General features: G+C 35.0%; 1 protein-coding gene and 1 long non-coding RNA gene across 9 annotated transcripts in view; one reads left to right on the top strand and one right to left on the bottom strand.

The window, feature by feature from the left end:
- Nucleotides 1–25,205, bottom strand: part of LOC127066930 (glutamate receptor ionotropic, kainate 2-like) — a 74,334-nt gene that overhangs the window by 3 nt on the left and 49,126 nt on the right. The window contains exons 9-20 of one of the 8 annotated variants that reach the window (XM_051001216.1): nucleotides 12,054–12,155; nucleotides 11,675–11,776; nucleotides 11,076–11,279; nucleotides 8,624–8,827; nucleotides 6,312–6,416; nucleotides 3,182–3,439; nucleotides 2,894–3,091; nucleotides 2,584–2,809; nucleotides 2,304–2,468; nucleotides 1,358–1,458; nucleotides 518–796; nucleotides 1–394 (exon numbers count right to left, since the gene is read on the bottom strand). The exon at nucleotides 1–394 is cut by the window's left edge and continues 3 nt beyond it. In XM_051001216.1, the coding sequence (XP_050857173.1) occupies nucleotides 305–394; nucleotides 518–796; nucleotides 1,358–1,458; nucleotides 2,304–2,468; nucleotides 2,584–2,809; nucleotides 2,894–3,091; nucleotides 3,182–3,439; nucleotides 6,312–6,416; nucleotides 8,624–8,827; nucleotides 11,076–11,279; nucleotides 11,675–11,776; nucleotides 12,054–12,155 (2,034 nt within the window). In that variant the 3' untranslated portion in view covers nucleotides 1–304. Of the gene's footprint in view, nucleotides 395–517; nucleotides 797–948; nucleotides 1,017–1,357; nucleotides 1,459–2,303; nucleotides 2,469–2,583; nucleotides 2,810–2,893; nucleotides 3,092–3,181; nucleotides 3,450–6,311; nucleotides 6,417–8,623; nucleotides 8,828–11,075; nucleotides 11,280–11,674; nucleotides 11,777–12,053; nucleotides 12,156–25,205 lie in introns of those variants that run through there. The other 7 variants (XM_051001215.1, XM_051001220.1, XM_051001219.1 and 4 more) reach the window with 7 other exon arrangements.
- LOC127066940 (uncharacterized) lies at nucleotides 3,443–6,025 on the top strand. Its single transcript, XR_007782527.1, has 2 exons — nucleotides 3,443–3,985; nucleotides 4,078–6,025. It is a non-coding gene; the product is annotated as an uncharacterized LOC127066940 (long non-coding RNA).

Here is a 25,205-nt window from a genome sequence, read left to right as displayed (position 1 = left end):
TTATCATTATCATTATCATTATCATCATTATTATTACTTCTTTTTTTTTTTACAAAATAGGAGATCTACGTAAATCGACGGAGATTACCGAATGCAAAGATTATCGAGAAGAATTGTGCAGCGGTGTGGATTTTCAAAAAGATAGGTCGTAAATCGATAACTCGAACACGATGGAGAACGTGGACGACAAAACGAGAACGCTTCCAATAGAATCGTCGATCGTCGATCGTCGATATTTTTCGTTCTCGTGGAACGTTCGTGGATTATACTTTGTCGATCGTCGCTTGGAGAGGAGCGTTCGCCCTTAATTGCCATCATAGTCGTGCGGCGATGCATGATGATGCGCATGAATGTGTGCTGGCAGTTCGACCGTAGGTACACCCAGACTGCTTCTCTGTAACGTAATATAAATGAAATTCGAATACGCGGATATATTTCCTATTTAATTTATAATGATCATAAATCGGATCAGATCCATGTCAGATTCATTAGCTTTATAAATTTCAAAAATGTCTACCTGGGATCTCATCCCGTTGATGGGGGTGGCAGTGGGGTTATCCGGTGGATAGCCGATTACGTGCGTCGAGCATTTTTCGCAGGCACGACGCCGTCGAGAGGACGCGTGACAACGCAAAGCACGACAAAGTTCTCGGGCCATTTCCGAGCATAATGATTCTTGTTGTTGATTCTGTTGTTGCTGTTGTTGTTGTTGCTGTTGCTGTTGTTGCTGTTGCTGTACCGTTTGAGATATACCCTGCAGAGATCCCGAGCAAGTAGGCATAGCTATCGGTCCTCTCTGTGATCATACATCATACGATTTATATCTTTATTTATTTATTTATTTATTTATTTATTTATTTATTTATTTATTTATTTATTTCGATTTATTTATGTTCTTTTTTTTTTATTCTTAATAAACTTGCAAATGGTTATTACTATTGAACGGACCTTCGTCTATTTCGAAACGTAGAACACTGGAGATCGGTTGACATGCTTCAATGGACGATGAGTTCATGCTGACGTGTTTGGTCGTGATGTCGAGATGAAACAAAACCGAGAAAATTTCATGCAAACTTAATGTATCCGAAGTTCCGACTAATGTCGTCCACTTTTTGTTAGATAATGACGTTCTGTCGGTTATCAATGATTACTGAAAATCAATGTCTTTTCAATGAAAATCATGCACAGGCACGTATTTAATATCGACGAGAAAATTCAGGACAGTCGGTCGTTAAATTTGAAATCTCGTGCAATAGAAATGGATGAGAAAATAATAATAAATTATCGCGATTTTGAAAAGTCAAGGAAAAGATGCGAGGGAAAAAAGAAAATCGAATAAATACGAATGGAGACTCACTCGTTCGGCTGGTCCATGTCTTCTCGAGTTGTAACAGAATTCGAAGATGGCTATCAGCACGGCGAAGGCCAATCCACAAAGTAAAACGACAAAAACACCACCTATGAAGGAACAGATAATCCTTATAATGCCAAAAGAGGACGAACATCGAAAAAGCATCCTTGATAAATTTTTCGTTCATATTGTGTAAAAAAAAAAAGATTATCGAAAATCGACTGTGTACCAGATGCATTTAAATCGAGTGTTCCTTGGAATCACGTTACATATCTATATCTATATTCTCTCCTATATTACGATTTCTGCAAAATATTATTTTGCTTATTTTTTATTTTTAAAAATCGAGTCTGAAAGTAGATAATTTTCAGGACTAATTTCCGCGCAAGTAAAAAGCCTGAAACGATTGTCTCGTGTAAAAAACTTTTACATGAATCTTTGAGTATTAAAATCAAACAAAAATTGCAACCTTAAGAATTCATAGCGTAAATCCTTGCAAACGTATAGAAAGAGAAACCTTTTAATAACTCAACGACTGCTCGTACAAAATACGTGTGTGGATAGTGTTTTGAAAATATCGTTCGATATTGGCAAAAAAAAAAAATACAGAGTTAACAGCGATAAAGAATACAGAGTTCTATTGAAAAATTCAAACGTGACTTTGGCAGGACTTCAAGATTAATCATTTCAAGTTGTAAATAATTATCATTACGACGTGTCTCTTTTCTATGCGACATTCGTCCGAGATATTTTTTTTTTGCATTTCGAACACGTATTTCTTTTTTGCTCGTATATATTTAAATCGGACATATACTCTGTGAGGTGTGAAAAAGTATTTTTTTTTTCGAAGAATTTTATCGCAGATAAGTACGAGAGTAATAAGGATCGATGAAGAGATACAGGGAAGAAGAAAAGAGGAAAAACGAAAAGGGACAAAGGATCTTCCACTGACCTATATTGTCGACCCCCAAAGCATTGGCTTTACTCTCTTTTCCTTTTTCGGTTCTCATGCAGGTGTCGCCTGGACTTTTCCACCATTTATCATACAACATTTGAATTTCACCCTTTTCTTGAAGCTCCAAAATCGCCAGAGATATTTTGTCCCGCCAAGGAGATCCTACGAATACGTGTTACGAGATTACGTGACTACGATAATGTTATTTTAGATTTATTTCTTTCTTATCTGCTACTTTTCAACTGTATGATGCTTTTAAAAAATGATATATTTTTACCCATCGGTGTAGCTATTCCGTAGCCTTTGCTATCTAGAAGACCACCGATTTGCGTGAGATTGCAGTCCCTTTGTACGATGTAATCCAACATCGTTGACTCCATCAAGAAGGCGTAATCTCCTTGAAGTACTCGTTGAATTCCTTCTTCGTAAGTCGGCACGAATACGGAAGGTTTTCGATTTTCCATAAAACGCCACATCTTTTTATACGTCTCGATCATCGAATCCTTTTTGATATAGAATTAATGACGCTTAGTTTTCAATCCGTTAGTTATAGTAAATTCATAGAAAGTAACTATAGGCGACATTACTCTAAAAAAGGTCATCGTGCTACCACTGTCGAGAGTACCATAAGAAATGTCAGTTTGACTGGCTAGATCTTCAGCATTTTCGATCGGTGTGATCATCCTTTCGACGGTTAAAAATGCCGCCAAATTCGCGGTGTAAGAAGATATTATTATCAACGTGAAGAACCACCAAATGCCGCCGACTATGCGCGTGCTGGTTGCCTGTCGAATCAATTCAAATAATTATATTGAATCGAATAAATCTAGATAATATGATTTAAAAACATGAATAAAAGAAAAGGATCCTCGTACCTTTGGATTTAAATCGCTCCCTTGTTGCATAAGTGTACCAATGGTGAACCAAAAACTGTTCGAGAGAGAAAATTGATTTTCGATGATTTCTGGACCGACGTGACAGGGATAAGGATGATTCCACTCGTACGGACTGAATCTTGCAACGACGAACATAGTAACCGATACCAAGACGTACGCTGCCAAGACGTATAGCCAAATCTCGATCGCCAATGGATTCATAAAAGAGAATAGTCGCGCAGGATGGCTGGTTGGCACCTGTCGAGCCATTTAGAACAAAGAAAAATATCTTCCACGGAATAATTCAAGTTATTATATGAAATAAGATAAAACCAGTTGTCCTGTTTAATCGTACAATGTCAAGAAAAAGATATATCGGCTAATGTGAAGAAGAAGATAAATCTTTTACTGTTATATTCAATATGATTGATGATATATAAATTTCATCAAAATAGATACCTTAGTTTCGATAATTATGCGTTCTTCCAGATGAATTAATTTGCATTGATCCACGTAACAAATACACGTATAATCTCCACGATCATTTTCATTTTATGATACACTATATCGTAAGTCCTTGGTAATAAGATAATAACGTAAATTAATAGATACAATTGTTTCAAAATTAACAGAGAATTTCAGACCGTTCTTTAGATCCGACTTCTCTGTTATCGATTTCTACGAGCATGATATAATTAGAGGTGATAAAGCGAGCGAGAGAGAGAGAGAGAGAGAGAGAACGATTCAATGTTTCATGACTAAGAACGAGAATAAAGAGATGACAAATATCTTATCTTAGCTACTGTATGTTCGATCACGATACTATATAACTTATTACGTCTTTTAAAGTATTTTAAGGTGACCTAATAACACCCTACCACCTTTTAAAATATTAGAAGGTCCAGGGAAAAGCAGATGCCTGGTTCCCGCGGACGCATCAGCGCGCAAATAGAATCGGTTGATTCAAAATTTAGCACTCCCTTCTTCTAATGGAAAAGAAACGGTAGTACCGTGGAAGAATGAAAGAGGGATCTTTCCAGATGGTCGGAGCTGAATTTAAGTCGTGAAAGAAAGAGAGAGATAAAGAGAGAGAGAGAGAGTGAGAGAAAAAGAGAGAGATCTAGGAAGGCATGAAAAATATTACGAACTAAGGAGAAACTTCCAAAAAAAAAAAGAAGAAATAAAAAAGAAAAAGAAAAAATGTGCATCGAAGAATTTACTTTTTTTTACGAAATAAATCAAACGTCGGAAACGTACGAATTATCTCGAAAATATTTGTTATCGCGTAAAAGAAGAAAGAGATAGGAGCATGGAAAATGGTAATCGACGTTCAGAGGATGATTAAAGGGCACTTTGAGTAACCACATCTCCCGAGTAACATTAGCTATAATTAAGTGGCTACCTTACATTAATTAGATGTCGCGCTCACGGTCCAACACTGATTAGACAATCAAGTAAAGGAAAGGAAAATGAAAAGGGAATTAGACAATTTAATTGAAATTTCTTCGACGTTATCAAGAATATCATTAAAATTTTAATCAAAATAACGATTAATAATGTTTAAACCAATATATTTCTCACTTATTTCTGAAATATTTCGATAAATTAATAGTATCGTGCAAATAAAAATTTGATTAAACGATCGAATCGTTCGTCTGGAGTTACTCGATTGCTTTTCCATTCATTCGTCTTTTTAGTTCTTTTAATGAAATTTTCCAAAAAAGAAAATAAAAGAGAAATAAATAAAGAAAGAAAGAAAGAAAGAAAGGAAGGAAGGAAGGAAGAGAGAGAGAGAGAAGAAATAGGAGCGAACCTAATTCTCGTAAATTCTATTGAAACGGTCGAGTGAATTTTCCGTTGGACGCAAAGAAACGATAGATAGACGTAGTAGAATGAAACGAAGCTCGAAACAGAAGTGACCAATTGCTTGGAATCGATGCACCCAAAATGCATTATTTTATATTCGTATCATCGATACAAACAATTCATCCGAGTGTTCGATCTTTCGGTTGGTTGAAGTTCAAAAATGAAAACGTAATCGAAAAGAACAAAGATCGTTTATTAAATCATCGATGCGCCATCAGCTGTGTCTGCCATTAATTAGCCCGGCGACACGTGCATCCGCGAGTTACCGAAACGTGTGCATACGCTCTCGAATTCATCCTAGTGTTCACGATATTACTGTCGCATCGAGAAACTTCGAATGCACCGTTACACCCGATAGAAAGCGTTCATTCATTAAGGATTTAACAACGCGTTTCATATCTCGACTCGGACGCATTCACTATCCGATTTTTCTCATTTCCTTTTCTATAATATAGCGGTACATATCTTATCCTTGATAATACTCGGATCAAAAGTAAACACTTTTAATCTTGCACTTAAATAAGGTTTAATCGCGCTCGATCGTAATTTCTTTTTTACGACAGTGCATTTTTAGAAAGGCTTTACTAGTCATCGAAAGATCGACAAATATTTTTCACATGCGGGTAGAACCCGTATATAAAAGGAAAGAGGAAGATAGGAGGAAAAAAAGGAAAAAAAAAAGAAGGAAGAGCAGGTAAATACGAGTAATGAATGCAACGCGTGGATGAATACCAGATGCAAGTGGTATCGATGAAAAGAGCAAAAGTAAGAGGATAAAGGGACATGGGAAAATGGGGGAAAAAAAAAGAAAAAAAGAAAATAAATAAATAAAGAAGAAAAGAAAAAACAAGGAGAAAAAGAGAAAGAAACACAAAACTGCAAAAAAAAGGAAAAAAAAACGGAGTATGATAAGGGTGATGAATGTAAACTCGCAAAAGGCAAAAAATAGTAGAATGAAATAGAAAAAGAAAAAGAAAATGGTAGAAAGAAATAGTTGCAAAGAAATCAAGAAGCGAGAGCAACAATGCGGAAATCCGGATGAAGTAAAAATATGAGACTTAGCCGCCGGGTGCAATTTCCGATGGCGAGCCAGCCGAGGATTAAAGGGGTGGTTTATACTGGTTCCTTCCTTCTTTAAATACGACTCTCCTGGCGCGTGTAACAAACGTAATCGCTTACACGTTTCAAGATAAACTCACGGATGTTTAAAACGCGAGACGATATTCGCCGTCCTAAACGAAACAAACTTTTACTTCTTTCTTACCTTAAAAAGAATGGAGATTCCAAGATTCATGAAGGGCTTTGTAAAGTCTATAACGCTCTCTCGAGCATAATTAATCGTCATCGATCCCACTGCCAAATCGGCTTTCTGAAAAAAGACATTTCGAATCGTGAATTTCGATGGATGATCATTTTAATGAAATTATTAATTCTCTTTATGAAAGATATCGTATTGCACAATTATAAAAACTGTGTAACGTAGAAGATCTTTTTTTTTTGATTCATTGTATTCGTACAAGTGTGAGATTAACCCCATAGACCAGGTCTATTACTCGGTCTACGTCGTCAATCGAAATACAAAGGAATATACAAATGCATGCAAAAGTGCATTGCAGGGAAGAAATGAATTTATGTAATCGTTCAAAAGTGCATGCTGTATATAAGTTTTTCTACTTCCTGCCAAACCTTTTTCTCAATCTTCTTATCGTTGTCAGGATCCAAATGTACGTATCCTAGGATTATCAACTTGAAATTTATAATAATACTTGATGAAACATTTACATGTCGTATATAAAAAAAAATAAAAATATCGTAGAGTAATATTCGATTAAAGCAATATAGCACTTGTAATTAATATAATTGGGTCAAGCATCGTCGTTTTTTTTTTTTTTGTTCATTAAAAAATGACGATATTTAGATTGCTTATTGAAATATCATACAAACTTTATGTATGTTAAATAAACATTTGCTTGCATGCGCTGTCACGATTAAAGCGGAGTAATGAAAGGATTTACTACATGATAAAAGCTCGTTTCATTTCAGTTATCCGATCCTAGCGCTCTTGTTTTTTTTTATCTTTCTTTCTTTCTTTTATTGTTTTTTTTTCTTTTTCTTCTCCACCACGTCCGACTCTTTTCCCATTATCCTACTGTAACATGAATTCTTAAGCATTGTTTTATTTCAAAGACAGATTAAAAATTTGTATTTAAAATAGTTTCAAACAAATCCGATATTAGATAAAATAATGAAAACACGACTCGCAAAGATCGGTGGATCTGTTATTTGAGGATATATTATGTTGAGATACTTTAAGGGAATTCTTTCCTTCTTTTCTTGGATATAATAAAAAGGTACGGAAAACTCGAGTCCATTGAAAGATACTTTGAAGCGCAATGAACGAAATGGAGATGGATAGATGCGTGGATAGGTAGCGAATGAAAGGGGATGGGGGCAAAAGAGAGGAAGCAAGCAAGCAAGCAAGAAAGAAAGAAAGAAAGAAGGAAAGAAAGGCAGAAAGAAAGAAGGAAAGAAAGAAAAAAAGAAAGACAGATAGACAGATAGGTAGACAGACAGATAGAGAGCACACGAAAAAGAAAAAGTGAGAAGAGAAAAGAAAAGGTAAGCGAGGGGAGGACGAGTTTCTCAAAGTACGTACGCACTCTCGAGTTACCACTATATCTATGTATGTAACAGCTTTTTCAGTGTCTGAAAAAAAGCGCATGCTTTCTCGCGAAGCACTCGATAGATACCACCATATTACCGAGTCCTAGGCAGATTTATTTCTGCAGGTTTTGTCGCTATAGACTAGATGTACGTCTATATAAAGATACCCATCTCGATGGTTACTCGATAACGCAACAAAAGATTCTCTGCTGATTCTTTCGTTTCTATTCTTTGGAATCGAATTTTTTCTATTTTACTTTTACATATATATATATATGTATGTAAAGGAGACATTATGAGAACGATATAAAATCGCTGATTCACGCGAACGTTATCCAGCCAAAGGATGTATATATATATATATATCTTTACGTTTTACGATAATTTTCTTTAAATCTTATCAAAGTTCGTGACTACGAGGGTAAAGAGTAAGAATAAAAAAAGAAAGGAAAAAAGAAAACAAGACTCCAACTTCTATCGAATTCTATCGATTCTTCTATGAAAAATATAGCCGTGTATCTCATGACGATGACGATGACGATGACGATAATGATCGATAAGTTCGTATATACGATAAGATCTTAAACGCTTTAATTGCGATTTGTTTCGTAAGAAGCGAGCAATTATACCTGTTAGTAATTGCTTTTAATCAAAGAGACGAAAGTTTCAATGAGAAAGAATCGAAAGAATCGTGGAAGGAGAACAAGCGAAAGAGAGAGAGAGAGAGAGAGAAAGAAAAAAAGAAAGAAAAAAAGAAAGAAAGAGAAAGAAAAAGAGAAACAAAGAGAGAGAGAGAGAGAGAGAGAGAGAGAGAGAGAGAGAGAGAGAGAAAGAGAGAGAAAGAGAGAAAGACAGAGCGAGTATTAACCTTGTGATTTGCAAAGCGTGCGATTCAAAGCGCACTTTGCTCACCTTGTCCATCAGCTGGCGTACTATTCCGTTCCATTCGCCGGTCTCGTAATCGTAAACGCCGTATTTGCCATCCGGCACAAGCTCGATCCTGTAGGTGAAGCCTACCATGTGTGCTATCTCCTTCAGCAGGTCGATGCAGAAGCCCTCGTAACGTTCATTTCCACTGAAATTCCCTCTGTTCCTCAGCATTACGTACGGCTGCTCCTATGGGGGACCATAAAAAGGAGGCTACCACTTTCTTTTGTTTCTACTGATCCTTCTTTCCTTCCTTCCTTCCTTCCTTCCTTCCTTCCTTCCTTCCTTCCTTGCTTCTTTCAAACTTTTTTTTCTTCTTCTTTCTTTTCGTTCCTTACGTTCATTTTTCACCTTTCCCCCTTTCATCGATTCTTAATCTTTCCCGACGACTCGTCTCGATCCTTACGCGTTTAAGGTAAGAGGATATTTGAAAAAGAGATAGAAATAGAGAGAAAAAGGAAATGATAGGAAAGAAATTAGAATGAATCGATTGGTCCAAGTGTTACGCCGTGTCTCTTTCGATAGCGATGTCGATCGACCGCTTAAATGGATTACTTTTTCACAAAGCTCGTTAAGTTCAGTTGTAAAAGAGTAAGAGGGAAATAGATAGATAGATAGATAGATAGATAGATAGATAAATAGAGAAAGAGAGAGAAAAATAGAGAGAGAGAGAGAGAGAGAGAGAGAGAGAATGAATGTGTCTATGAATGCGTAGCGATCGAGAACTAAACGTCGAACCAACTCGCGAAAAAATAAGTACGAATATTCGTGCTATTGCAAAGAAATATTGTAAGGTAATACTTGTAAAAATATATTTGTAAACAAATATATTTCAATGAAATTTCCATAAATATTAATAAACTGCTCGTTCTTATATACGTCGAGGAGATATGAAAAAAAAACAAAAAAAAAAAAAGAGAGAAAATGATCTGTGAGATATTCGAATGGAATCATAAACGAGACGGAAAACGCAAATCACGCGACATCTTGGCTTCTCTTCCCTCTTTCAGTTTATAACCTCTGACATTTTGCCACTTGTCTTCTGTCTCACACCGATTCGTTTAATGCTCTCGAGTATTTACCCAATCTTTCCACGTAATACTCCTGACACTTTTACGATAAGTTAAAAGTACTTTTTCACGTGATATACCATCGTGACGAGTCAATGTTTCGTGACGAACGGTCCATACAGGAAGCTCGGTAGCGAAAATGGTCGGCATCGTTCAGATACGCGTATAAATAGAGGAGCCCTCGCACGAGCTTGTTCTTTTACTATGATTGTAAAAAAAAAAAAAAAAAGAAAGAAAAAAATAGATAACAAAGAAAGAAGGAAAAAAAAAATTAAGAAAGAAAAAAAAAATGTATGTACATTTTATCGGGCGAGTTTGTACATGAAGTTTTCGGACGATGGATTTACTTATGTATATGGCGTTCAAGCGATGTTTCTAAGTTCTAAACGGAGCATGTATGTATTTACAACGAAGACGTATTTTGATTACTAATTTATTTATTATAATATCGTAACGCAATGGCGGTACTAACGCAAATCGAAATAAATTAAACATAGTTTGGTGACTCACCGTCAAAAATGTACACTTTAGGTTCCAGCTTCTATCTCTTCGTTCCAGTTATGCTCCTACGATATCAAACAACTACGAGAGCAATTAAACTTGGTAAATGGATCTCTTTTAGATTAGAATGGAAATTAAAGTTTAAGAATTTTTAAATGGTACCATGTGGACGCACGTCTTAACTCCGACGCACCTCTTGCACGCTCCTCAAAACTATGAGGAATAGCCAAGCGGAATACGTAATCCCATGGGAGAGGGTGGTAATAATAAGAAGAGATATATATGTGCATATATATATATATATGAACGCGGCAACATATGCGTCTTAAGTATAAAGTATAATAACGTATAAAGTTTAATTTACGAGATAAAAATTTAAGCAATAATTTATAAAAATCTGATGCATTTGTGAAATTATAAATTATAATTGATTCTCGTTAATGGTTTAAACGAGATGATTTTCTCGAGAATTTTCTTCGTAATCTTTTTCCAGTTCTATTTCTTTTTTCTTTTATGGTTACATTCTATCAGAGAAATATGGGGAAAAATAGCACTACCAAGCATTGTTGATAAACGAATACAAAGAGATAACAGTAAATTGAACGATACGAACAAACATCTACGTACATAAAACGAGGCAACATCAATCAGCGGTGATAAGTGCAATTAAATCGAGTGGCAGAAGTGTTATATATTGATATCTACTCGTTAGGTGAAGAATTGCGAGACATAAAAGAGATAAAAAAAATGAAAAAAGAAGTAAATTTGAAAGAATTTAAAGGATAGCTAAAGGATAAATGAGAACGATCGAAAGGATAAATCGAATGAAAATCGAAATCTAATAAATTAAACAAACCAAATCATACATGTCGCATGAGTTCTCTGACGATGCCGTTCCATTCGCCTGTTTCGGGATCTCTTGCACCGTACTTCCTGTCAGGTACCAAATCCAGTCGATACGAGAAGCCGACTTCCCTTGCCACCGCCTCGAGCAGGTCCACGCAAAAACCATAAAACCGCGAATTCCCGGTGTAGTTTTTTTCGTAGTGCATCATCACATACGGTGTTTCCTGTCCACGAACGATATTCATGCAAGAAAGGCAAAATTCGATTGTATCACGAAACACCATTCGTAACCCATTTCGCGTAGAACGAGACGAGAAAAATAATAACATGTTGGCAGTAGAAATGAAACGAAAAAAGAAAAAGAAAACAAACAAGAAACGGGTAAAAAAAAAAGAAAGAAAGAAGGAAAGAAGGAAAAAACAAATAAAACGTATTTGATCATCGCGAAGAAACGAAAACCTTATTATATTTTACCTTGTCGATAGATTGACGTACTATGAACATATTTTACATATCTGTATCGAGGATAAATGATTATCACATATTTTTGAGGAATTTATTGAATAAGTAGATAATATATTGATTAGATATATAATACGAATCAAATACGATAACTTACCAATATGGTGATCACTATCAATGTTACATTAGCCGAACTAGCCTCATAGAATGCCGCAGTATCCGTGACGTTAACGCCAACACCGGGACGCCATTCTCCTACCTATTATCAAAATTCAGTATCAATGTAAACGATGAAATTTATGACACGTACATTAAGACAAAAATATGTTTTCCTTTTTTCTCTTTTTAAATCGTTCGATAGAAAGTTAAGCAATAATGATCAAACGATTTTTAATTTTCAAGAAGGAAAAAAAAAAGAAAAAATATGTATTGTTTTTGATGCTTCATTGATATGCAAAGTACTCACACGGAAAAAGCCAGTTTCGTTTCAAATAGATTATGTATTCTAAAGGGATTATCCGTAATATGGTTCCTACCTTAACCAACGAATGCTGCTTTAACTTCAGTAAGTCCAATTTAAATTGAATTCTCCGTCCTTCTTTAAATTCTATAGGACCTGAAATTCCTTTCATCTCTACCTGTAATATCGTAAAAAAATACGATCGTAAATTAATGTGAAACGTTAATAAAAAGATAATATGCACGTTAATTCGATTGTCATCGTACGAGCATTTAGGGAAGAACGTTTAAGGCTTATCACGTCGAGAGAAAAGTGATTTAACTTTGGATGGTGTAATCGAACCCTAACTCTGAAGATAGATTCTATTTGAAAGTCGATCAATCTTGAAGTTTTCTCTTCATCCACGTCTTTTAATGAGTGCAAGAAAACGATAGTTTGATTAATTAAAAAAAAAAAAAGAAAAAAAGAAAAAAGAGAAAGAATCGATAGATTTGCATCCCTTTCCGATCAATTTCCTCGCAACATTTCAAATCGCACGTTACTCATGTATACTCGTTCATAAATCGATAGAGCAAAGAAGAACGAGCTTCCATCGTCATTAACGAAATTGCGAAAGGATTCAATGATGAAGCGAGTTCGTCAACGTCGATTTAATAGGAGAACGGTTTGGAGTCTCGTTTTCGTGGTCGATTATAGGAGTGCCAGAAATGACGTCATTTCCGTTGAAAACTTCCCGTCGTTGGATTTTTATTATCCAACGTGTTGTATTTGAAGGAAATCAAGAATAAAAATTTCAAAACTAAAAGGAGCACACGGACATTTGAGGAACACATGATACGAAAGTCGTAAAATTGTTACGTGCCTGTTTCGAAAGTAGATAGCAAAGATTATTGTCTTGGCATTGTTCGAAAATAAAATGAAGAATGTAGAGAAAAATAAAGAAAAAGAAAAAGAAAAGAAAAGAAAAGAAAAGAAGTGACAGCTAATTTCGAAGATGTATTTTGTCTTACTTTTTTTCATCTGTTTCATGATTATCATCTTATCATCTTAGTGTTGTCGATTTCAAAAGAAACGTACACTCGTAAATTTTATTGTTGAAGTTAGTTAGAAGAAGGATAAAAAGCTTTCGTCGAGGTTTCCAATGGCAGAGAGGAGCGATTTAATTAGAAGAAGAGTAAATGGCCGCGATGTAATCAGCAGGGGTTGCTTTAAAATCCGTAAAACTTTTCGACGGAATAGGAACGCTCGGAGGTTTTTCTCTCGTCAGCGACAAAGTCCGTCCTAATTCCGGCTAAAGCGTAAGTTACCACCGATACGCGTACGTGATCGGAATTTCTTGCAATTGGAATGACTTGGTGGACACTCGACGTACCTTTCGGTTTACGTTTACAAAACTCGCACGATCTTGTGTACGTATGATGATCAATCTCTGTGTGTGTATATATATATACATACATGGTACTGTATATATGTATATGGCTAAAACGAGCTATCGACTCTCGTGGGATCTTCGTGCACGGCATTTTCTCTTCTGTTATCGAAGGTGATAACAAACATCATAAATTGGAGAGTTATTTGCTTTCGAACGAGAGAGAGAGGGAGGGAGGGAGAGAGAGAGAGAGAGAGAGAGACTCGATTCATCGTTGAAAACTTAGTTCTCACCTGAGAAAAAGAACGTAGATTTTTGAAAGACAGGACATAGAAGTAATATCTTTGCTGATCTGCTTAACTGTTACGAGTACCACGTCATTATTTCCTCCCAAAAGAAAAGAACAAGAAAGGATATAAAAGACAAAAACAAAGAAAAAAACAAAAAAAAAGGAAATAAAGAAATCTAATTATACAAAGAACGAAAGTTAGTACCGATTCGCGAGTTGGATTAGAATTCCATGTACTCCGTGAAATAAAGAACAAAAGATAGCATTCGTGGAGCCGTGATAATTGTAAATTGTTATTAGGTTGGTCGTCTTTTGTCAAGGGAATCCACTTTTCGGGGAGAAACGTGGCTGGGTAAGCTCGCACTCGTCTTTCGTCGTTCCAACAGACGTCCCTTCGTCGAGTGCTACCTATATCCTTCGCACGCGAGCAGAATATAAGAGGGCCCGGCTTAAAAACGAAACGCAGCTTTTCCGCGGATTTCGGTCCTCGAGTTTGTTTTATATACGTGACTCCACTCTGTCTCTTTTTCTTCTGTTTTTTATTTCTCTCGTTCACTCTCGTCTCATGTTCGCTATGAAGTCTGCTTTTGCTGCTGCTATTGCTTTTGCTGTTGACGTTATTCCTGCTGTTGCTGCTGCTACTGGTGGTGGTACCATTATCCTTTTGAGTCCTTTCGACGTGACTAGAGATATACGTTTTGCATTTTCGTCAGAAGGATTAAACATTTAATTTTATTTGGACCGATCCTAACGTTCCATCATCGTGTTAAGAATTTGATTAGAAACAACGAAACGTGACGTATGTTTTTACAAAAGAATGAAAGAAAGAAAAACGAATGTAAGCTTATGATAATGTATCTTCGAGATGTATGATAACCATAGGGAACATTCGCGAGTATTAATTTGAAAGAAATAGAGAAATGATGGATCGATAAACCTATCGTATATTGTACATTCGCTCGCTCTTTCTACCGTATTCTTTCATTAACGCTATCATTACGTACGATAACTCGCGCGTGTTATTTTAATAGGATGTTTCTTTTATAGCCAAAGCTAGAAATATATAAATGCAATTAGATTATTTCAATTTGTTGCATTGTTTAATGGAAACGATCGTATCTAATGAAATTATATCATTCAATTGATTTGTCCTTTGAAATTTATCGGGTTCACCTTTGTATGCTTACATATATTAATTAATCTGATAAAATAGACAATTATTATTATACGTAGAGCCCTTCGCAACAATAATATTTTATTTTTTATCGATTCGTCCTTCTTGCAACGTTCGAATAGAAAAGTGAAATTATTTCATCATTTTTATTATCACTGTGAGATTAATTTTTCGAAAAAAGACACATATATATATATACATAGTGAAAATATTTCATTCGCGTATTAAAATTTGCTTTTTAATTAAGGTTACCGGTATCGAATTTCATTATATTCGAAATAATAGATAGTAGTATTTCGACGGAGAGAATTCACGGACGAATTCGTGAATGTGTAAACCATTCGCGTGGATTCGTTATAGGATACTCCTCCCCTTTCAAAGGTGATAGTATTTCGATGTCAAAATGAGAGAGAACAGAGGAGAGATACGAAGAGTGTGAATCGTGTCGCGTGAATTTGAATTTACGATTGTTCGTCGAAGAACGAATATGTTGTATGTGTGCTGTGTGTATGTGTATGGGTGTGTATACGTGCGAGAGAGAGAGAGAGAGAGAGAGAGAGAGAGAGAGAGAGAGAGAGAGAAGATAGGAGAAAGAGAAAAAAGAGAACAGACATCGATCGAGACATCAATGCGTACGAAAATGGTCGTTGAATCGAGTCGAATTGTCCAATAGATAAAACCACGGATTTCCATGAAAAGCATGAGCCTAAAAACCACGTTGATGATAGCTAATATTCCAAGATCGAAGTCGTTGCTATCGATGTTCTCTCTCTCTCTTTCTATCTGTCTCTCTCTCTCTCTCTCTGTCTCTCTCTCTCTCTCTCAATCTTTTTTACTCTTTTCTTTCATACAATCGACTTTTACAAAGTTCACATTTGAAAAGTTTACTTCAAGTGGGAGAATCACATAATGGAGCGACGAAATGCGGAGGGGAATATTCAGCGACATTTTCTAAAGTTAGGGAATAGTATAAAGGATAAGACGCATGTATCCCGAGAGTTAGGGAACTTAGGATAACATAGCAAGATCGTAAATTAATGCATACTCTCCAACGCGCATAGCTGGCCTAGTTAAAGTAGAGTCTTCTAGAGCGAATTCGTGTAATAGCCAAGGACAACTTCCTCCTGTGTTTCGCTTACACGAGTGGTCATTAACTTCCTACCCCGTATAACTAGGAGGGATTAAAAAGAAACTACGTTCTGGACGAGGACCGAATTACAGAAACCACGTAAACCGCTTAATTATTCTAACGTTGTTTTTTTTTCTCTCTCTCTCTTTCTCTTTCTATCTTTCTTTCTTTTTTCTATGAACAAGAGGCTAATACTTGGTGCAATCGACTCAACGAATTTTCCTTCGCAATTACAATTCTATGACGTTTTTGGTGATTTGAATAATCTTGCAGAAAGGATTAATAAAAATTAATGAAGGTATTTAACACATGTTACGTATATCTTTAATAAGCTCATTGTGAATTATTTCTCTCTCTTTCTTTCCCTCTTTATCTCTCTCTATATATATACATTAATAAATACGTATATTAATATATATGTATATATATATATTTATTTATTTGTAATGGGTGAAACGATACGGTCTCACATTTTGTAAATATAGCTTTTTGTAAATATAATTTTCCGATATTTTTAGCGACAGAAATTACAATTCTATGCTATAAACGAAAGTCATGAACAATACTCTTCGTTTGTTTTCAGTTAAGGAATTAAATAATTTATCTGTAATATAGAAATTAAATACTCTTATAAATTTTTTGCTCGGTCTTTTAATCAGAATTTACTAACTAATTATTAAAAAACAATGACTTCTAAATATAATATATTAATTATTCGTATTTATTTATTAATATTAATATATTATACTTATAATTAATATTTAAAGAATATATTTATAATCGTGCAATAAGATATTGTTTTAATATTAATAAAAAATCAAGTGTATTACCTGATTTCGAGATAGATGATTCGATTTTTTCGGAAATAGATGATCCATTAACAATTTATATATTATTTACGGAATTTATACATTGATTACGTGAAATTTAATTATTTTGAATGATAAAATTTTATTATGTGCTTTCTCAAATGAAGAACAATAATCAAAACAACATGTGCCTCACGTAATTAAAGAAGATACAAAGGAAAATAAAGAACCATTAGTATCTATCTTATCCGCTTGTGCGCAAACAATAAATAAAAAGACTCTCATGGCAGACATGCCAGACACAATGCTATATAAAATTAATCCAATTCCCAGTACGCCATCAAAGGTTAGTTCAACGAATTAGAGAACATAAGAGACGTTTCAAGCGGCAAAAGTAACAAAACGTGCCAAAAATTCTGACAAGCTCGAACGTAAACGTCTCTCTTAGGGAAGATTCATCTTCGGATGAAAATTTTTCAAATTATGTAATCGAAAAGTCTGAAGAAAAATTTGAAAAAGAAGATAATGCATAACGAAATAAGGCGACGTGAATTCGACGTGAAATGTGATAACTGATTTCATAAAGGATATTCAACCATTTTTGCATTTATGTGATTTCTGTGGAAAAGAAGTTTTATGCGAGTTTAAGAAATAATTTTTTTTTTGTTACGTTTAAAATTTTTATTACTTGAATCATGACACATGAAATTATAGATCATCTTGGATTTTTTGAATCAGACGGTCTTTTGCATGGATAGCAATATCTTTTTCTATTTTTTTTCTACAAAAAATCTAAGCTTACTTTTCAGTTTTATCTTGACATTAATTTTTCATGTATCTACTTTTATAAACATATTTTATTTATTTTTAGATAACGATTAAATTTATAATACGTTGAAGCTTAGAAAGAAAAGTGGATCGTCATTTCCCGAATTACCTTATACGTATGTATATATATATATATATATATATATGTCTATCATTTTTATTTTATTATGTATATTAGTATAATAAGATGGCAACCTATCGTTATATAGTGAACATTTGAACAATATTAAACAACTAGTAACATTCAGATTCTATTATCTCGTATCTTTATACTTACATACACGAGTATAGCCAAGTCGTAAGAAGTCGTCGGATACACCGTGATCTCTATATTCGAGCCAAAAAAAAAAGGAAAAGAACAGAAAAGAAAAAAGAAAGAAAAAAGAAAAGAAAAAAGAAGAAAAATGCAGGAAAAGTTAAGGCAGAAGAATCGGTTATCTCGTAAAAATACTCGAAACACCGTTATAAATGGACATTTGCTTTTGAAAAGAAGTAGAACAGAATTATCTTATGAATCACCGACTCGATCTTGCTTTCCTTTCTTTCTTTTGCTCGATTTGGTGAATGCAATTTTGACGTAGTTTCTGTATCCCTGTGAGGAAGGTCGACGAAGGAGAAACGTCGTGTTGCGGTCTAAAGAATAAACGTCAACAACGGTGCTTATCTCGGAAGCGTTTAATTAGCAAAAGCCCACCCCTTTCTCTTTCTGTCTCGCTTCTACTATCCTGTTATCGTACTTCGCGCTTGCACGATTAATCAGACGTCGAGCATGCACCACTCCTCTACACCTTCTCCTCAATCTCTTCCGCTTTTCGAGCTGACATCGATTTCATCCTATTTTGTTTTTTTCCAACGTACCTACGAAAGCTTGTTTCCTCGGATATAAACAATAAATAGATGCATATCTATTTGTAAGCAATACGCACGGAATTGTTCCCTTTTTTATTTATTAAAGAGCGTTCCACTTTTCTTTCTTTCTTTTTTTTTTTTTTTGGTTTAGTTATCATAAATGTTATCGTTAATGGCCGTCATAAACGTCAATGACTTTTTTTTTCTTCGTTAGATTCATTCGTTATGTTCATGCACGAGTGTAGAGATAAATAGACGAACATATCGGTTTTCCATTCGTTTTTATTTATAAATTTAACATCTCGCTCGAGAAAGATTTCAATTTTTAAAATCGTTGGATAAAGGATCGAAGGAAAGTCCATTCGAATCTCGTCTTAAATCTCGATTTTCCGGCAATGTGGAATCGTGATCTATATAAACAATAAATAGATACGTTTTTATTTGTAGATAATGTATGAGGATTTGTTTTCCGTATATATAAAAGCGTTTCATTCTCTCTTTTTTTTTCTATTTAATTATCGTAAGTTAATGGCCGCTATGAACGTCAGTGACATTTTATTTTCTCCGTTAGATTCATTCGTTATGTGTATGCACGAGTGTAGAGATAAATAGACGAACATATCGGTTTTCCATTCGTTTTTATTTATAAATTTAACATCTCGCTCGAGAAAGATTTAGATTTTTAAGAACGTTGGATAAAGGATCGAAGAAAAATCCACTCGAATCTCGTCTTAAATCTCGATTTTCCAGCAATGTGAAGTCGTGGTCTTATCCAACCCGGTTATCGATACTTGGATAGATTGTATTTCCGGTTGTATCGATATTACGTGTATGGCGTGTTCATGGCTTATACGCTGTCGAAACTGACTGTACTATTTTATGAAGTAGTTTCTATATATCTATAAACGCACAAAACACACACATAGTGCACGTAACTTTTTCGTAAAATAATAAAATAGCAAAAGTGACTATGATCAATGAGATTCGTTTCGATAAATTAAACGGTATTAAAGTTGTTACTTGATAAATGTTTAAAACAAGAATTTTATGTAATATTACGTAATAGAAATTTGTAGAGAATCATTCATTTCGTATAGCTAATTTTCTTATTTCTAAATTTATTTATCCTTTCGATAAAGGTAGAGAATAGATCGTTTAAAACACATCGGCATGATTATATCGATGAGGTAATTGCATCTCATTCGATTCAATCGAGCGATTCATCGAACATCGTCTTAAGCGAGGATTTAGCGATGCGTCGAAATGTACATCAGGGACCACTAACTAACTTAGTTAGCAACGGTAATTTCTACCTCGCCCGACTAAGAACTTTCTCCTCGCTAGGGTTGACGTCTATTTCGAGGAGCTCGATATTCCGGCCGATATATCTCTCGACATTCTAAGGTGGCTATTCTCTATGTAATTGGGATTAAGTTTGCAAGGGGAAGCGGACCGTCAGTTTTCATAAGGTTTCCTCGTGCACGAACGATGAACTTGATCATATTCGAATCGATCTAAGATTATTCTTATTATTATCTCTATTATTATTATTATTATTATCATTGTCATCATCATCATCATTATCATCATTATCATTATTATTAATATATAGTATATATAATGTATATTATTAATTATATATAATATATAATATGAAATATATGTAATATATATTATATTAATGATAATAATTTATCATTATTATTTTATTATTAATAAAATAATATAAATTATTCATATTATTATTATTATTTTTATCATCATTATCATCATCATCATCATCATCATCATCAGTAAAAAGAAAAAAAGAATTCGTAGAAGAAATATCGTTTAAAAAAGAACAATTCGAATATCGGAACGAGAGAGAGACAATGCATTGTGCGTGTTTATAGGAAAATGACGCTAATAGCCATATCTACGTCGTCCATCGATGAACGTTATCGTTCCTCGTTCATTCTCTGGCAAAGAACATTATTTATCGGCCGTCCGCACTATTTATGACGATAAACGTGAGTACGAATACCATTCTGGTAACGCGTGTGCTCTGTGCGATGCTAATGACAGCCGGGTGACGTTTAGGATACCATTTGGAAGCTTGCCAATGCATACGAGTTTCCTTCGGCCGAATTCCGATACCAAAAGCTCGTACGACATTTCATTTCCTGCGGTACACGTACTCTAACTCCTTCCTATGTTTCTTAATTTTACATGGAACACGAGATGGATATCAAAATAACATACAGAGAGAAATATATTTTCCGTGGATGACACGGAAACGAATTTTAATTTATAAACAACTCCCGATCATTCCTAACTGGATACCGAGAGTTTCTACACTCACAAGTGAAATTCATTGTCCCATGGATATTCTTCCATAAGTCCTTTGTGCATAACAAACAGTAGGAAAAGCGTTTTCCCACCTTAACTGTCTCTCTTTCCGCGATTCTCTTGTAACGTTGACGTTATTGTCTCACGAATGTAGGTACTCGTTAACATGGAATAGTAAAGGGATAGCAAGAGAGAGAAGGAGAGAGAGAGAGAGAGAGAGGATTCGTCCTTCGGCTCGTTAATCGTAAGTTTCAACGGAACCCTTGACAAACGGGTTTACCAACGTTACTTGGACCTTGCTCTTTATCTTCCGACAATGTCGTTTTGTTCTCTCTCTCTATCTCTCTCTCTCTCTCATTCTCTTTCTATTCACCTTGACAATTCCGAACGAGATACGCTTAACTCTTAAGCTGCTTCTAGTCTCGGGATTTGAAGCTGGAAACGTTCGACGATGCCGTTTCTCTGCCATGCGAGTGGCTAATGTTTGTAAGTCCATGAGAATTCACAGAAATTCGTAATTAATCCAGTCCCACGATCAGTTCGAATATTATATTAATATTGTTAATTAATCGATGTATCTTTATTTCTCTCTCTCTCACTCTCTCTCTCTCTCTCGATAGAAAATATATTTCTTTTCGAAATAAAGTAGTTATACTAATGAGCTTGTAAAAGAAGAAAAAAAGGAAAGAAAAAGAAAAGAAAAGGAAAAAGAACCAAAAAAAAAATGTTACAAGAGAGGATATAAAATCGCGAGGGAGAGATATAATAAAAACATTGTTACTGCACATAAGCGTTTCAAGCGAAACAACGCGTCAGCTTTGAGATTACCCGAAGCTCGAGGTAAAGAGAAGAGGAGGACAAGGGGTTTGGTTCGTACGAGCTCCGATAAAAGAGCGGTCGATGCAAAGTTCGAACACCTGTCGATAGAATCGAGCGTGCGTTCTCTTTTTGTCCTTCGTTTTTTTTTTTCCAGACACGTGGTACGTCGTAAAACGAGTGTGCGCGAAATTCCATCGCTTGGTGGGTAACGCTTATCGTAAATTTCGAGCATCCTTCCGGGGGGCCTGCCTGAATCGATAACGAGAATAAAAAATATCTATATCTTTCCGATTCGACGAATTTTTATATGGAAAATATGTAGCTACGTTTACCTTTACGATTGACGCCATAAAGCTTACTTTCTTTCGGCATTAACGTCGGGTTAAAAAAAACAAAAAAAAGAAGAGATACGCGAATAAAATCATTTCTCTAATTCTCACTCTCTCGCGTACACGTTCCGGTCTCAACTTTTCCTTTTTTTTTTCTTTCTTTTTTTTTGTAAAAAATATGAGCCATCGAGAGCTGTGAGAACATTTTGGGCGGAAAGATTTAAAACGGGTTAAACGGTTTGCATAACGAGGAAACTATGAGAATAGTTGGGAGAGTAGGAGCGAGAGTCGATTTACATGGTTAAAAGGTTTGCCTTGCTATTCTCTTATTCTCTCTCTCTCTCTCTCTTTCTCTCTCTCACTTTCTTTCTCTTTCTCGCGCCTCGTACGTATCTTACGAAAACAACGACTATAGGAGTATGTAAGTGATGCCAAGGAGGAGTAAACAAAAATTTGCACCTGTGCCAAAGTCGATGTCGCTGGGAAGATCCTTTGAGGAAGGAAGAACGATACGTGGTAAAGAGCGATAGGGAATAGAGAACAGAAAAGAGACAAAGAGACCGGCTAATCCCGCAATAAACGCGTTTGGAGTAATGCCAAGTAGTTTTATGGCTTTCACGCTATCGTAGATGTGTTTTTAAATGTGAAAAAAGATGGATAGATAGACAGACAGACAGATAGATAGATAGATAGATAGATAGATAGATAGATAGATAGATAAATAGATAACCAAAGAAAGAGAGAGAGAGAGAGAGAGAGAGAGAGAGAGAGACAGATAGAAGAAAATAATATTATATATAGCGAATAGCAGAAAAGTACAGTATACACTCGTTCTATCTTTTCTCTCGATTGCGATACAATAGTTCTTAGAATGATAACCACGCGTTTAATATCTCTCAGCTTCCCTCGTGGTTACCTCAATGTGCAACTTCGTAATTATCTAATGGACTCACAATGGGCCACCGGTCATTCCCTTTATTGTCTCCCTTACGGTACACCTTCAATACCAATGCTTCTTCTCTTACGTTATTAGAATACGAAGGGTAGAGATATAATCGACTATTCTCGGAGAACGAGATTATCGATAGTTCTTGATAGAACGGGCAACGTTCCGAGATGCTAATTTAAACCATTCGACTTAACAGCTATCAACATCAATCATAATTCAGAATCCGGTATTAGAAAGGCGCGTTCGGTTGGTATTCGCTCTGGACCATTCCGAAATTCCACGAAGGGTTGGAAGGATGGAAATATCTCGAGTCGATTAGGGCTTTCCTAGAACTCGGTGCCGATATTGGAATCTCTACGTGCCGTTTATTAAATTAATGTGTGTCCATAAGTGTTCCTGTTGTTTCCCCACGAGAAACACGAGATACGGAGGATCTTTTGGATAATTTTATTTATTGATTTATAGTTTTACTCGGTTTTCGATTCAGAGTTTTATCGAATGAGTATTATAGAGATCGATGATTCTTTCGATCGATGGCATTTGTTCCCTTTTCTTTCTTTTATTATTTTTAATGTCAACTCGTTCATCGACTTTTTCCCGCGACAGTTCGATTTTAATCCTTTCGATCCATTTTATCGATCAATAAGATTAAAACTTGATCGACGAGAAGGTTTTAGAGAAATGCTTTTCACCTTGGTAATCCGAAAGTGATCGATCGTGCGACGCATCAAAGTGGAGATTACGTTCGATCTCGATGTCTCGAAAAATCGTAAAAATTGTACGCATCACGAAAACGGAAAATTCAGCGGGAAACCGAGGTCGTTGACATCGCTAAAACACGATCGAGCGACGATACTCCTCGTTACTCATTTCCTTGGAGAGCCATCGAATCGAATAAATAATTATCTGCTACGCTTTTCCTAGGGGAGAACCAGTTTCGATGCGTACCACGTACACCGTTCTCTGATAGATTCACAAATTTATAGAGCCATACCGTTCAATTAAATGGTAAGCGTGAATCTGCCCTTCCACAAGTATTTTTAATTTTCTGATAGCGATCTAATATATCTATATATCACTCCAGTAGACTTTTTTAACGATAATACACAGGCACGATCTTCGAGCATTTAAGTTAGTTCTAGTTTAGTTTCGTTTAATTTATTAATATCGTTAAATTTGCCAAGGCTAGAACATGACGTTTTATAAAATTAATATTTTAGATTGATAATTCGATCGATAATTCGGCACGTACGAATACGTTTCGAATTAATTGAGTTTCAACGATAATGGAACGTTCCATATAATACGTCGCATCGTTTTTCTTGGAATAAAAAAAAAAAAAAGGAAAGAAAAAAGAGAAAGCTATTATCACGTCCGCGATCAGCGAAACTTGGTGCAAAGTAGAACAAGAGCAGCACGATTTAATAGCAAAAAGGTCTGCGAACTTAGCGTGAGATATGATATGGATTTCCTCCAAGAAGAACGAACGTTAAAACGTAGAAGCCGCTACGCGTTTTACGTCGGAACGAAGTTGAAAAGTCGAGGTTAGAGGAACTTTCATGTATCGAGATATGCGAACGCATGCATATGCATGAACACATTAGAGAGAAAAATATTACTACTAGCAAGATATTTTTCACGGGTAGGAAATATCGTCTGCTTTTTTTTTCTCTTCTTGTGATATATATATATATATATATATTATTTCTCAAATTAAAAAATTTTATTCTTCATCCGCAATTATAAATATTATTTATTAAAAATTTGTGAAAGGCAAACGTGTACACATTCGTTTAAAATAAATGGACCGTTTATTTTGAGAGTGCTGTAAGTCCAATTCCATTCTTTTTTTTTTTTTTTTTTTTTTTTTTAAAGAGATATTCTATAACTTGTGATTAATTCAATATAAACTTTTTATTTATGACTAGTTAATATTTAATATCTTAAGAAATGCTAATGCTCTGTTCGATTTAAAATTGCTCAATAAAAGAAATTGCGTAGCGATTGATTGTGAAAGTGGTGTAAGTCCAATTACCATGGACGTATACGAAATATATTTTAAGTGATATTTAATTTGTCATAATTGAAATCAAATGATTTTTACAATTAATTAATAAATTCGCCTAAAAGAATTTTATACGATCAAATTACATATTGATAAATCAGTAGAAACATTGCCAGACACGACATAAATAATTTATATCTTCGAATCGACTAATATGCTAATCTTTAGTTTTCTCGAAAAAACAAAACATGGATTTGCATCATTTTCAAAATAAACGGTGCAAATATAGTTTTAAAAGGATATCCAAAACATGTGAATTTACATCCCCATTACGTTACATCGGAGCCACTA

The sequence above is a fragment of the Vespula vulgaris genome, chromosome 10 (assembly GCF_905475345.1).
Source record: "Vespula vulgaris chromosome 10, iyVesVulg1.1, whole genome shotgun sequence".
In the NCBI taxonomy this organism is placed as follows: Eukaryota; Metazoa; Arthropoda; class Insecta; order Hymenoptera; family Vespidae; genus Vespula; species Vespula vulgaris.
This window is presented reverse-complemented; position numbering and strand designations above follow the sequence as displayed.